The following is a 16,138-nucleotide window of genomic DNA, read 5'->3' on the forward strand; positions in this document are numbered from 1 at the left end:
CAAAGGCTCAACGATAAAGACACAATAAGATAAGCAGAATTTCTATGATAACAAGGATTTCGGGGAGGTACTATTTATTTTTAGCCTTTTTTAATAAAGTTCACACGGTTGTAATCGACTTCATAGTTAAAAAATGTTCAGAACGGTAATATTGATAATGAAGGTACAGACGCACTCTTTGCAACCGCACGAGAATCATTTGCCCGTGTCAGGTCTCTATTCTCAATTTTTGCTATTTCACTCAAGTGGTAGTGAGGAATCTGATCTGCTAAAGATTCGCCGAAACCATTCAGAAGTTTAACCCTTACTAGTCACACCTCAAGTTTCTGGCGTAACAGTCACACGGGGTCCAAAGTACTCCACTCACTTTGGAGGACGATAAATAATTGAAAAACTGTAAAAAAAAAGAAAATAAAAATACTGCAATGCATTTTGAACCTTTAAGAAACGACCATAACGATTTTATTCTATTCGTGTTATTTTTAATATGGAAAAAAATGTCAGAGAAAAGAATGGAGGAAAAATGACGCTTTTCACGAAAATTGATGTAGAAATCGTAATTTTCAATAAAAAAAAATAAATCAACTCGTTCTATAAACCTGAGAAATCACGCTTTCAGGTAGTATTAGTTAAATTTGTCACGCTGGAGTGGATCGGACCCCGGATCTTCGCACGGTCTGACTTGATCGACTACCAAAATTAAACTAACGGGCCCCTTCAAATAATAACGATGAGGCTCCCTTCTCAAAGGTTCGAACTGTCGACCGAGGGGACCACAAGTCCCATTTTTTCGAAATCTCTATTTGGTACCGTCGGTCGAAAAATGGCTGGGGTCCAATATACCCCGTGTGTCTATTAAGAGTTAAGGAATAACTTTCTTTGTTTTATATCAATTTCCATATAGAAATTGAGTGTTCATAGTTCCGGCGTTCTGCCCCCCTCCCCGCCCGTTTGCCAGTGAGCATTGATTGACATCTCCGTTTTGAAAGCGTAACATCATGTATGATTTTGTCGTTATTTCCTCCAGTTCAAAATGTTTTTATATCCAAACAAGTACGCAATGAAAACGTCCATCATAACGAGAGCCTACGATAGACAATAAAAGTCGTTGGCAATTGTCTATGTTGCATTGAAATATGCGTAAAATTTATCGCGATAATCATGAGTGATCACACAAACGAGCATATTTTATAAAGCTCAAACTCGAACGAACAGAAAGCACTTTGCGAGAATTAGAGCCATTGCAGAGTGACAACTGTTCGACCTTTCAGCTTGAAACGTGGAATTTTCAATCGAATTGACGCAAATCACACACTACACACCTATGCATAGACACTTTACAAGAAGCGATGAAAAGAGATAAACATTGCAATGCTATTCAAGACAGCTTGTTCAACGTTGGTCAAAAATGTACGAATCACGATTTAAACAATTGACGGTAAACACGCACGCAAAAAATCAAACATACAAACAATATTATTTTCATAATTATATTTAAGGTGCTCTGTCACTTGTTCAGTCGGTAAAAATCCTGTTGCACGGTTTATTCCGAGTAGCTTGATATTTGAAAGAAAATATGAGTTACATGCTATTCTCATTTTATCAGAGAACAAGGTGTATCTTTTATTTTTCTCAAAAAATCAAGGGTGTCCGAGTAAACCGTGCAACCATTTTGCAGTTATCTCTCTCGCACTCGCGCAAGTGATAGATCACCTTAATTTATCATTTTTATTATTGATAAATATTACACCTAAAAATATCCAAGACATTCAGTCTCACAAGTGGGATATTTTCAAATCGAGGACATTATGTCATTAGGATATTTTGATCCAAGAATATTTTATCCCAAGAATATTTTGTCCGAACGACGCTGAAGTTTCCAACGTTGGAGTCCAACGAAATGAACGAAAAAAACGTTTGTAATTCACCAATTTTTTATTTCACGAATCGTTGGTGCAGCTTGAAAACCTACGAATCGCAAATTTGGCAGGGAACAAAATAGGAGAATTACTGGAATTATTGGAGAGTTTTTTTCGATCATTTCGTTGGACTTCAACGTTGGAAACTTCAGCGTCATTTTGTCTCAGGATCTTTTGACCGTACACCGTATGTATGCATGTATTCATATTAGTATATCAAAACAACCCAATGACTAGTTACCGCTGTCCATGATATTCTCATTCATGATAGATAATTTTCATCCGAGCAATCCGTATGAAAACATATACTCGATAGAAACGAGAATGTACCGTTTCGTAGTACGGATTATCCCTACTAATTCTTGGCTGTTGACCGTACGATCTATATAAATCCATTGATAATTGTCTCTATGCAGAATTCCACAGAAAACGGAGGGATCATCCTCTAATCCACGTTTACGAACTCTCTTTACTCTCCCTTTTCGCTCTCTTTCTTCCTGCCTGTCTGCTTCTCTCTCTCTCTCTCTTTTGCTTAACTTAACTCTGTCGACGTAACAATATCGCGCAAGACTTTAGAGGGAACGTACAACGATGAATACATAAGGAATATAGAAGTTGGTCAGCGATTTGTTGGATTGACGTCAACCGAATTGCAGACAAAATTGACCCAAAATCACGAAATTATATCATATTTATTTTGTAAACTATGATTTATGTGCCAATGAGATAGTGTATGCATTGCGTCAAATGTGGAAGCGAATTTTCATCGAAATATTTTGTATACGCCCGGTTTCAGGGAATACAATTTTTCTATTGCCAGCCACTTGTATATCTCATCCCAAGGACTCAAAATCCCTAGTGTATTTGATACAATCCTCTTGGCACCCTCATCAAGGTGTGGAGGGTGTGGAACGAGTCTCAGAGTGAAAATATATCGAAGCTCTCGTCGCACCCTCCACTTGCCGATGCGTCCTACTAAAAAAAATGATTTGTTCATGATCCCAAACGACTACTGAACCGACAGAATTGATGGGAAGCGCGATTCATTTTCCGCGGAACTAAAATTTTTTTTCTTATATCTTTTTCAATCACCCCATCGGTCCTCGAGCCGAATTATGCTGGGAATATTCGATAGCGAAAATTCTGTCAATCTTGCGTTCAAAACTCTCCAATAGTCTCGATCAAATAATACCGATAAATGAGTCTAAATTAGACTGGTCTTTAATGACAGCACATTTGAACTGACGTCACAAGCGAAGACTGTCTACTTTTTACGCGGTGTGTATGAACGTATTGACAATGAACGTCGCTATGCATATACTGACTTGAGCTCTTTTCATCCTGTAATTACAATGCTTTAACAGTCACGCGAAATACATTAGACCACTGGACAAGGAAATACGTAAAAGTTATAGTATCATTTTACCACGACTTGTATGTATATATTAATAATCATGCTGAACCTAATTTCATAATTGCTTCAACACTACATTGTTACAGTTTGTGAATTTAATTACACTTTCTACCTCACGAATGGTTATTAGTCGGTGACGTATATATTCCAAATCTCTGTAATGAAGAAAAAAATGTGACGTAAAAGTGTTACTTATTATATCGAACGCTAATATTTTTACTCCTCTGACCAATGGCGAAATATACCTGGAGAATGGCAATTATTTGAAAATTCTTACAGGTATTAGGGCTCGTACCCAATTCGATGGAGAAATGGAAATTCGTTAGGTTTAAAAGGAAACATGGCGCAAAGGCTTTTAGAGTTTTATGACGCATTTCGAAAAACGTGCATATAAAAAAGTCGATTTGAAAAGTACGTGTTACGTCAGCAAAAATTCAGTCTTCACTGAAGTTGTTCACAGGTGAGAAAAATAGCCTGGAATATTGGTAAGAAAATTTGACCAATATTCGTTCATTGGTATCTTTCTTTGTTGCAATTTAGTAGAAAGCACATGGATGAGCGAACTTTACTTTGTCAATTTGTCCATAAGAGACGCGTTTTGCTCTGATTGTGGTAGACCGAGGGACGTGCCCCACTGGCTACAATGGCATCGATAATCGTTACACTAGAGCTCGTTCATCTGAACACACGAATTTCTGGCTGTGCTCGTGTGTCACTACAACAGTTCCTCCACAGACAATTGAAATATACATTCAAAGTTTTTGAATATTCGTCGCCATGAAAGTACGACCATTGTATTCGAAAATTTCACCTTTTTCAATTTTGCTGTTTGACGACAGCTTGCCAAAAAAAAAAAAAAAATCTTCGTTCACTTCAATAGAACGTTGGAGCATATGGAAAAAGAAAGTTGGACTGTACTTCTGCGACAAGATTCTTTATGTAACGCGAATTATTGTGAAAACTAAATGCGTGCGAAATTGTTCAATCGTAATGATAATTTTAGAGCTGCTCATTCTCGAGCATGAGGGAATTCCACTAGTTCGAAAACTTATTTCACGCTACTAAATTACTGGATATTTTTTAGGTTTACACGTGTTCTCTGTTTATTCAGCCGAATCGTCTGACGTCAATCTACCACAACAAATATTATGTACATTTTCCTCTAGTCTATTTTATTTAGTGAACACAAGTGAGATAAATGATTTCCCTGGAGTTTGACGTCTGTGCTGGTGAAAATCGTAATACACCGATACACTTTTGCTGCAACTTTGACAACTCAAACGTATAATTGAAGCTGATATTTGTTATATAAAAGGAACAGCTGAGATCTATATTGCAGCTTTTTTGATGACTGTTTTCGTTTTTTTAGTAAATGGAGAAATAATAAAGAAAAAGTCGTTCTTCCGATTCTAGGAAACACAGAACCGTCGGAATCTTATCGAAATATCAAAACGATTTGAAAAGAAAGAGAGAAAACATTGAGAAAAAAACGGGAAATAGGAGGTCGGACAGTTGGATAAACAGGGAAGAAGATATACGTGCGTCATCAGAAAGGTTCGTCGGTGAAGGGTGACTTTGCGTCCGAGTTTCCAACTTGTCTATATGCGAACTGTGTGTTTACAAAATCTCTTCTCTCTCCTATTCTTTCATTCCCTTTTTTGTCCTTATCTTCTCCTCTTTCACTCACTTTCTTACATAACACTCTAGGGAAAACGAACGGTTTCCACTCAAGGGTACTTCAAAGAGGTACCAAAATGGTTTTGCTGCACCGGTTCAGTTTTTACCTAGAGTTGATCTTTTATTGTTATGTCAGGAGCAACATGAAACTTGGCAAAAAATAAATATTGTACGTCGTGGAATAATCCAAGAGACGTTTCTTGAAATTCTTGAAAAATCAGTATCAGATGAACCAACATGGAATTATATTGTTTGTCCGAACAAATGTAAAAACAACCACGACGAACCTCTATTTTGCGTAATAAAAATACCTGCCCGACGCCAACGGAATCTTTCACTAATTCATTTCATTCGAAACGTCGATTGATGAGAATAGCAAAATTCTAAGAGTTTAACAGCAAAACAGCTGCATGACTAAACGATCCACTTCAAACGGAACGTTTATCTTGAAAAAAGATAAGAAGAAATTTACGAAATACTAAACCATTTTTTAATGGGATCGATGAAAAATGTAAAAAAAATTACATCATTCACAAATCATAAGCATCATTTCATGATTTGAAAAATACAAATGTTATTGCGAAGTATACTTTTCATGCGCATTCCATATAAGTCTTTTGTTATTAATATGCCATTATTGAAAGAAAAATTCAACATATTCGTGGCTTCCATATCACGATAACTTTTGTCCAAATAAAAGTTTCGTACACAATGAAAATGTATGTTGCTTTGCCCGAGGGAATCATTGAAAATAATTGAAGGGTCCGTAAGAGCTAAATATGCAAAAGTATAGAGACTCCTTTTTGGTACGAAACATACATGTTCACGGTCCACGCTTAAGTGAACGAACCAGGCTCATGTACGCACTTACAACATCACAGCTAAAGGCATTAATGGCCATGTGGTAGCTCAAAACATATGTAAAACGTTGGATTCTTGCTTGTTTCGTACTTGCGAAAATATATTGGAATGACTCCCTTGAAGAAGTAGAATTTAAGATGGAGAATCTTTCCAAAAGCCCAAAAATCTTCTGCGACGATGTGTCATCGCAATTTTGCTTTTGTTTTCTCGCATGAAATTTTTAGTTGATCTACTGGGAGATTAAAATCGGTTAATCGAACGCGAAATTTCGATGATTATATTTTCGTGTTGTATCATCCGTCAATTACCAAATGAATGAGTCTATTGGAATGCTCGCTTCACAAGTTAGCTCTTTATTTCCCTGGTAAGATTTTTACCTGTAAAAATGGTTTTTGAATTGCATGCATAGGGTCAATAAGAGAAGGAGGGAATAATTGAATATGAAAACGAACGGAATTCTATAGGAATATAGTTCTGCTATATACACAATATTCTGGTCTGTAGTGCTAGCACTTTAAAGCACGATTAACTTTCCCTCTAAGATTCTCTACGAAACGAGAAGCACGAGAAGGATTGGAATTTTCATTGTTGATCATGAAAATTCCAGAAGAAAAATAAAATTTGAAACGATCGTCTTGTTTACGTAGATCATAAGACTAAATCGATTGATCGCTAAATTTATTTGAAAAATTGCGAAACCTTGTCAGTTACTTAAATATTTTTTTTTCTCGCCGTACTTGATGAAAAACCTTTTGTTTTTATTTTGGATGTCATGCTTCGTTATTTTTGTATTGATTTAAAAAACGTGGACCAAACATTTTGGACTACTAACTTCAAAATGAAAATGAAAATTCTTCTGTGCTATTCCCCGATCTCTGGTCACGAGGTTTTTCAAGCCTCGTTTTCCGCAACGAAATTTGTTATAAAATTTTTTTCCAATACTTCATCCAATTGAATACCGATTACGCAATGGACATTGATTTCACCTGATGTTACGAATTGGCATGACATCATCGTGAATATTGTCGATTTAAAAGAAATAGAAAGAGCCAATGATACTAAGAATTTCTTCGATAAATTATTTCGCGTCAGCAGGCTGCCACTGATTTTGTCATATTCTTTACCAATTTAGATCATTTTAATACAAGAAAAAATGGCTAAATCAAACTAGCATTTACTTGAAATTAAATATGGAGTTGCTGTTCTAGAAAATGAATACAAGGACTATAGAATTAAAATTTTCCAGTGGAATTTGAACTTGGAAAAGTAACAAATACATTTGACGTCAAGAAAAAAAACATCGGGTATTTAAATGAAATAATATTCGAGCATCTTATAAATCGTCACGTGCCTACTCGAGCAACCACAATGGTAGACCAACAAAGAGTTTATCGCCTGAATGATTAAACACGCTCGTTAATCGAGCATTCCTTCGACAGTACTTTGCATTGTATATGTGCGTATGTGCGGAGTTAACATAAAATCAACATAACGAAAGGAACGAAAATAAAAAACAAATAAATTTACGTCCGGCCGGCAGAGAAACATTTTAGTTTAATGTGAATTCCGTCGAAATATTGTCACTGCGTATTTTCGCGTTTTCGAATTGTGAATCTCATTCAACAAAATTAATAATGATCTCGTATTTAATAAAATTATCATAATCGTCTGTACTGCACCTTTATTCAAATTTTTCTCAATAACCGTGCACATAAATTCTCGCGTGTTATGATTTGAAACATTTGACGTAGAAATTCTCGAGCATTTGTATATGGCCTCCGTTACTCTACATTACGAGCCCGCTGTATAAACCTTTTTTTCATTATGAGCGATCCTTTTTTTTTATAAAGGAATCTTCTTCTCACCGTGAGCTTGAATTGTGTTATATACGAATCCCTTAATAAGAACATAATACGAGTGAAGTTTTATTAGAAACCTCTTCTCTATTGTTGACAATAACTCCGATATTCTAGAGTTCAGCAAACTTTAAGTGCACGTTTATCACGGAAAAAATGTTACACTACTCGCGGACCACGATTCTTTCAATGCATTTTTTTCACTTTTAAAACATTTTTAACGTTAATTTTTTAACGTTTAATTTTTTAAGAATACAACATTTGTTGAGTGCACAGAATTTCATCTGATTATCACACGGCACGTAGCACGAGCTATTATGTACGGTGATTATACGATGAATTCTCTCGAAGAGTTGTGTTCACTTGTTTTTAATATGACGTTCGGTCATTTCCATCGTTTTTTTTCTTGTTCTCATTTGTTCTTATCCACGCAGAGGAATAATTATCCTACACACGCGCACATAGGCGCACTTTGCGTTGACGCGAGAGGAGCCCTCCGGCGTGTGGTTTTACCGAGAGCACCGCAAAAGTAGTAGCAACGATTTGCAGGCTGAGCCGTGTACTGAATGAACGCGAGGGAGCCGGCGTGCGCTTTGCCGCGCTCGCGAGAATAGCACGGCGAGGAGCGGGTGTGATAGCAAATTCACGGAGATGGAGGCGCTCGTCGTCGCTTTCGTGGTGAAGCTAGTAGTGGTGGTAAAGGTGGAGAAGGTTGGGAGAGAATGGGTCGCAGCTCCGCGGCTGCTCGAGATATACGCTACAAGCACGATGGATCTGGTCGTGGTAACGTCGGTTGTGGAGAGCTCTGCCACGAACGACATTTAGATTATTCGGGGAATATTGACAAAAAACCAACCGACGTCTACTTTCACGGGCGCATTAATTCGTATGCGTGCGAATTTGGCTATTGGAAAACACTGTCGACGCATGAGATTTATCACCAATTCGCCCATCCGCTTTTCTAATGCATGGGTACGAAGAATCATTCTTTTAACATCGGGATTTTATGCTTTTTTTCGTTGTATTACAACTACCTCACTTCCGAAATTAGTATTTCAAGGGAAGACGTTTTCGCTGCAGAATAAACATTATTTTAGCCTCATTTATAACGCATGCAATTACTGCATTTTTAGTTACTAATCATTTAAGGGAATACGAAGATTTCGCTTAGAACTGTGATGTGAGATACTTGCTGAGAAATGTCTCTCGCACTTTCAAATGCCAAATTTCGTTTTCCATCGCTTATGCATATTACGAGCGTTTATTTTTGGTAACACTTGGTAAACACTTTGTTGTCGGTAAACAAACGGAAGAGAACGACTACCGATAAATTTTTCAATCAGTCTTGCAAGCATAATTAACGCGCACGCCCCGGTACCAAAGTGTTGCTTAACACTAAACGATAACAAGTGACAAGTGACAACAAAAAAACAGGCGGATCAACGAAATTTGGAAATAGCTTTGAACAATAACGTTGCAACCTGTTACGGTCGGGTTTTCTACGATTTTACTAGGCCCTCGTGAATGTGCGTTAGGGGGAAAAGTGGCTGTGCAAGGAGAATCCTTGGAAGGTCGCTTGAAAGCGTGGAAATTGGGAAATTGTGAAGTTGGAGCGTTGCCATGGGCTCGAGATAAGCCGTCAGGATATTTTCAGGAACAATCCGAAGAAGTGAATAAATAAATTCTTTCGGCATTCATCGCTCGCCCAAATCAGTTAATTCTTTTCATCTGCTTTTTCGATCGCGATAAATCTGTAAGAAGATACGACCGAATCGAAGATTGCTAGAACGAAAGTAAACAAAAAAATCGTTCTCGTAAAGAGCAACTCGTGAGAAATTGGCTCGTGCTAGGCGTTATGCGTTGGAACGAGCTGTCCAAGAGGAAAAGAAATTAACGGAACAAATTTTGTCACGTAAGAGCGCGTGACTCGGAAGATCCAAGATTGGAATCTCAGCGCTACCTTTTTTTTTCAATTTTACTTAGCTGAGCGAGAAAATAATATCAAGTTGCCGAATCGAGTTTGCGACAAGTTTCATTCAAGACTTTTTTACACACAAAAGTCTGCGAAGACTTGAGTTCCAAGTTTTTATAGAGGTGCTAAATGTAATTCTACAAACGCGTTTGAGAAAAAAAAAGAATCACAGAAAGAGAAAGAAATGAGAAAAAAAAAACAACAACAACAACAACTGAGCCAGCAGAATAGGTGACCCAACTGTAGCGAATAAGAAACGCAGGCGTTCAGAGTAATGATTTTGTCACTCAATTTCTTGACTGTATCTATGTACAACTGTTTTTTTTTTTTTTTTTTTTTTATATATATTCGAAAGTATATGTAGAATCGCGTACACCTGAGACCGTATCTGCGAAACCGAACCCTGTCTAAATTTCCCTTGGGGTATTCTTGAAGATCTCATACCAGCAGACACATTTTCTCACAAAATACATATGCTACCATCGAAACAACCTGTGTACGATCAATTATAAATTCATGAATACAATTGGAAAAAATCTACTAAAACATTGTTCAAATAAAATAACCGCGTTGCGGTTACAATTCGACATGAACATAACGTGCTTTCCGTTCCGGGGGACGATCGACATGATCGAACGTTGTTCTGCCATGTACAATCATATCGAAGTAATAAATTGATTTTGCCAAGATTGATTATCAACTCATACATCAATCGATGATAGGATATTTATTGTCGAGAATTGGAACAGAGTCATCGACGACGGTTTACGCAGCGCCAAGTGTCCAAAAATCAAACAAAAATCCGTTTTTATATACCGGATTTCGTCGTGAATGTTACGATTACGCGAATATAAAAAATATCAATAAATGTGATTTAATTAACCGATTCCAGCTGTGGTCCGTTTTCGAGCAGCAGATTTTCCTCATCAACCTCACTGCTCAATACGAAATTTATTTGTCGCGATTTCAATAAAAAAATCATGGAGAAATATCCGGTAGAATACACGCGAGGCATTTGACATGTGACAGCGAGTGTTTTTACTACATCATATAAATATACTTTGGTACAAGTTGATTTCGATCGCAGCTGAGAAATAATGGAAAATTTACGTTGCAGATCGTATAGAGGAAATTCGGGAATCAAAATTCTGAAGGACTTTTTTTTACGAATTATTCCAACGAACAAATTAATCGATGATTCTTGCGTACACAATGTATTATACACAGGCTCAAACCAGGAATGCGAAAGTTATGCCTTTGCGAACGGAGGCCAGCAGCGAGAAGCTGAAAATTCAGCGCTATCAAGTGACACACGTGGATTGAGGTAGGTCGGTAACGCCTGAGTTGAGGCGATCAAACAACACGGTGGCGTGTAAAAAAGAAAGGGAAATTCGTTCGCACGCGCCTTATCTTTCCGCGTGTTTATCTCTTTGGTAGTCGAAACGCTTAAGTGAAAGGTTTGTAGCTTTATTTTCCATTACTTTCGTCAGTGCAGGAATTTCTTAAGGCAAACAAAAATCGAAACCATGATTTTTCGAAGTGTGCAATCAAAGGGATATTCTGAGATAATGTCACTCCGCAAGGTTCGCTTCCGTCCCGGAGTCTTTCAATTATCATTACGACTTACCAAAAATTCACGAATTATATTAAAAAAAACTTCATTTCGAATCGGTTAATTGAAAAAATTTTCAATACCTTCGTTCTACTCGACAGCTAATTTATTTAGGAGCTACATAAATGTAGGAAAATTATTGAAAGACCCGAAAAATAGTTGAACTCCTCTCCGCTAGAAGATAAGATTTTAGCATAGAAAAGTATATCAGGCAATGAGATAATACATCTACTTCAACAATCTACAATCTCGTGTTCTTGTGTACAGTGTTCGTCGACTTTGCTCACATCGGAATGAAATATCTTACGATGATGATTATTATTATTTTTACTTTCAATGCTAATACTGCGCCTGCAAAATCCATCATTTAACTATCAGTAAGAGGCTTAAGGATTTTGGTCTGTCTGCAAAGCAAATACTAGAGGAGTTTCTACCTACATATATAGGGGAGACCGAAGCAAAGCGGGGTACCTAAGGAAATATCGTAATTTCCAGAAGCTCCATTTATCCTTTACTCTCAAATACCAAGCAACGTGCTGGAGTTCTTGCAATTTATGAAAAAAAAAAAAAAACAACTTCAATGTAAGAGCGTCTTTTAAAAAAGAGCCGTAAAAAATAATCAGAATTTTTCAAATTGTCAGCTTTTTAACAATTTTCTTCATCTTCTCCCTTTTTGATTTTTTTTTTTAATTCTGAAAGCATTCTTCTTTAACCTTTTTTCGAATGTTGAATTACCACAATGAAAAAGAAAAAAATGATTCCCGCAATTTTTTAAGCAGGTACCTCGCTCTGTCCCAGTCTCCCTTATGTCAATGCATTTGTGTATGAATAGCGCATATACAAATGCTTAAAGACTGGAAGAATCGCGAAAGTTTCGAAGTTATGAAATCTACTGCGTATAAAATAAATGATTATTTTTCAAGGCATACACATACATATTTATTCACATATGTCTCTTTATATTTGCAGAATGGTATAATACGAACAAAGAAGTCTGAATAGTCAGATGTATATTATGACGAAGAAAAATGATCGCAGCGTCCCTTTTCTCGCACTATCCACGTTTGAACGAAGCGTGCGAGTGGCGTGAGTGGGAGTGTGAAATAAAGAAACTGCGTTACGGTAGAGAACGAAAATTCGAGCTGCATCATCGCGCTCGGAGATGGGGAAGCTCTATTTTCCCGCTTTTCTGTACCCTGTTGCAAGTGAGAAAAAATCGTTTCGAATGGGTTTAAGCGTTGAATCAATGCTCCTTTGTCTGGAAGATTGCGAAGGATATAAAAATATACGAAGAATACATCGTTGAGCGACGGAGAGAAATGATGAGGAACGAACGTTTGACACATCAGAACTTTCCGGAATCACTATTCTTGTGCTAGGAAAATTAATTAAAGTCAAATAAAAGGTGTTGGAATTTATTCTTGTCCAAAACTTTTGGCTTGAATTGTTCGTTCACTTCAATAGCCAGACTCCCTTAAGACTTTGTTTTCTAACTTTTTGCAATATTGTTAAGATTCTTTTGGAAGGTGAAGATGAAAAAATTGAAAAACAATCTGGAATATGAAATAGAGACATTCTAGCCGACGCACACTTTATCGACTTCTGGTTTCGCTGAATCAGTGTTTCCACAAACATCTGACATCTTCAAAAGAATAAAAAAATTTAATATCATGTCATCCACTATCAAAGTGTACAAGGAAAATTTCATGACCAAATCGAAGTGTCTGAACCATTCAATGCAAAAGTTTCAACTAAAAAGAAAACCCGAACTTGTACGGAAAATTTTATTTTTCCAAATGTTACCCAATCTAATAAACTTCATCCAAGACAAACCCAAAACCCTTTTTTTCATCGTTAGCTTACAAATTTTAGTATTAAGAACATTTTTTTTAATTGTGCTAAGCTCAAAGAGATATCCTGGAAATTTCATCCTGGCCTACGCTTCGAGATGTTTGTCGACGCCCGTCGACGCTCGAGATGTTTGTACAATTATCAAATATCCTAAATCAGAATTATTAGACACAACACTCCTGCTATGCTCTCGAATTCTCGTTGTTTCGTTGTTTTTTTTTTTTTTTTTTCATTTTTTATACTCAGAGCGTATAAGGAGGAGGCTGAAAAGCACAAACCGAAAGACCTCAGTGTTAGATTCTAAAACAGAACTAACAATAAATCGTCAACGACAAAAGATCTGACAACAATGGATGTCAACTTGGCTCATGCAAATATCAACATACCCAACAAAATTTCCGAATTTTATAAATAATAATATATTACAATTAACATCAACTATAATGAAAAAAAAAAAAAATTCTTTTGTTCGAAGTACTTTTCTGCTATTTGTCACCAGTCGAATAACATAAAGCGAGTCTTCTGACTTTGTACTCTTACTTTCATATGTTTTTTCGTAAACCCTCTGAGAGTTTCTCAGCATCGTCCCTTCACTTTTTTCCTCCGTGGTTATCGGTACTTCCAGCTTATAGGAGCGAATTTTTCTAGAGTGTTGTTCATGTACACTTAGCCCTTATGCACTACTGTATCGCATTTGCACCAGGGCTCAAAGAAATTGTGAAAAATCAGCTCCGATAGAAGCTATACTACTTGGTTTCTCAGCTGGGTAACACCCCGTTAGAAACTCAGAAAAGAGTGCCCTTTAAAATTCAACAGTCGAAGTTTGTGCAGGTAAATGTTTTCTTCTTCGAATTTTCCGAATTTGTCAAAGAGTAAAAATATAAATTCAGAAAAAATAGTGAGCCATTTGCAAACGGATAAAATGCTGAATATGTTGGAGTTCTTAATACTAAAAAACAGAAAAATGTACGTGTTTTGGATGTAATGTAAAAAATATAATAAAAAAAATAATGTAAAAAAAACTTGCCGAGTAATCGAAGCCACAAAAACTTTCTCTACCAAAATGTACGATGTAACGTTGGGATTTAGAGATAAATATGATGGATAGCTCTTTAAGCTTCAGCCGGTAGCGTATCATCGAAGTTGACGAATATCATGTATAGAGTCAGTATATGATAAGCTTTGCGATATGTGTGAAAACAACGACATGTACGAAATCCCAGTGGCGTAGTAAATTTCGTATGGTGTGTTCGAAAGGGTCTGACAAGCGATTTTACATTGCTTTGTATTTTTATATTTTTGTTGTTGTTTTTGTGTACATCTTTTTGAATTATTTCTACGAGCCCCCAGCTGCTCTCTCCAAACGCATTCCCGTATCGCATTTATCAATATAGAAGCAGTTTTATTTTTACTGGGTTTAAGAAGGTCAATTGGTAACGCAGAAAAATTGTTACCCAACTAGCCATCGATGCGGGAGTTAATGCATGACCGAAATTGGGCTCGCCTGAAATTGTTTTTCTTGCGACTCACCAACGGTTTACCTACCGGTTCCCCTTTTTATTATTGTTATTCGAATTTATGCAGTTATTCATTCACCTGATATCGAATATCCCTCGATATCTCGTTACAAATTTTAATTCGTCGGATAGATAATCATTATCTAAAGAAGTTTTAACACTGTTCAACTAATAATTCATAATATTCATGAATAATAAGTTGTGACACAGCTCTCGCTGGATTCCATTAATAGCATCCATTATTAACTAATTTGAAATTATAAAATTATTACCTCGGAAATCGATACACACTATTAATAAAAGTTCGAGAGATTTATGAGTCAATATTGAAATGACGTGCGAGAGAATACCGTGTTTATCGTCAGCTCACAAAACTATTCAAGTCAAAAGGTTGCATTGAAAACAGACCAACAATTCTTACTTTTTATGTTGCTTTATCGATTATCTAATCTCGAATTCTGCTATGTAGATCGTTATTTTCAGTTTTTGTCAGAAAAATTCGCTTTCAAATGTAGATCCAATACTAACGTCACAAAAGTATTGCGCATTGAATTCAGTAAAAGGTTATGAATACGTTGCTTCAGCCAAAAATACTCGTTAAACTACTGGCTATAAGAGCCACTCGGTGGTCGTCAACACTTCACACGAAGGCGGATATTATATCCAATTTAAAAACTTTATCTTCGGTTTTGTAGGAAAAAATAATCAAAAACCATTTTGGTAATTGCATTGAAATGATTTTTCAAATCATCAACTCAAAAAAGACGCTTCTGACAATTTGTTCAGGAAAAGTATTATGCTTGCTTGTTATTCGTTTGAGATAATGAAAAAAGGTTACAAGGCTTGAAATTAATTATCCTCTACTGTATTTTCTTCTGCAATCTACTTTTTGTAGTACCGGCTTACAAATAACTCAATGCAAAACTTTTATCGCGTTAATGAAGACTCGTAGTCGTCCAGGTTGTGAGATAAAGTCGCAAAGACGTTTCTGCTCAGTACTTTACCAACGCATCCCTTTATTGAATACGTTTTAGCTTCTTCTTCTGAAATCTTTGTCAGGAAGGGCATCTTTGCAAATTCTCTGACAAAGTAGTTCTCAAATGGTTGGCTGCATCATGGGGAAGAAATACTGTGTACTACTTGAACTCTTTGGGGAGTTCGAATACGATCAAAGTTAAATTTATTGAAGAAAAAGTGCGAATATTTATCTAGGAATATTTTCTAATATTTTGATTTCTACTTCACTCTAATTCCCATTTTCTCATTCATCTCTCTTTCATTAGAATACATTTAGATAATTATTATGACAGAGTCTTGTTCCGCGCGATACCCTGAGCAACGTAATCCCGGGTTTATCATGCCCGACGGTCCAACTGGCAATAATATTAGAAAAATAATCATTCGAATATGAACGCAGATAAATCAGCAGGGATAAATTTTTAATCACATTGGCATAATA

The 16,138-nt window shown here is 36.4% G+C and overlaps 1 protein-coding gene across 6 annotated transcripts in view; it reads right to left on the minus strand.

The window, feature by feature from the left end:
• The window catches only part of dnc (phosphodiesterase dunce), a 423,146-nt gene that overhangs the window by 216,326 nt on the left and 190,682 nt on the right, over positions 1-16,138 (minus strand). The window contains exon 1 of one of the 6 annotated variants that reach the window (XM_043424805.1): positions 5,962-6,114. The exons of the other annotated variants lie outside the window; for them this stretch is intronic. Coding sequence (XP_043280740.1) covers position 5,962 — 1 coding nt within the window. The 5' untranslated portion in view covers positions 5,963-6,114. Of the gene's footprint in view, positions 1-5,961; positions 6,115-16,138 lie in introns of those variants that run through there. 6 annotated transcript variants of the gene reach the window in all.

Source organism: Venturia canescens, chromosome 1 (assembly GCF_019457755.1).
Source record: "Venturia canescens isolate UGA chromosome 1, ASM1945775v1, whole genome shotgun sequence".
In the NCBI taxonomy this organism is placed as follows: domain Eukaryota; kingdom Metazoa; phylum Arthropoda; class Insecta; order Hymenoptera; family Ichneumonidae; genus Venturia; species Venturia canescens.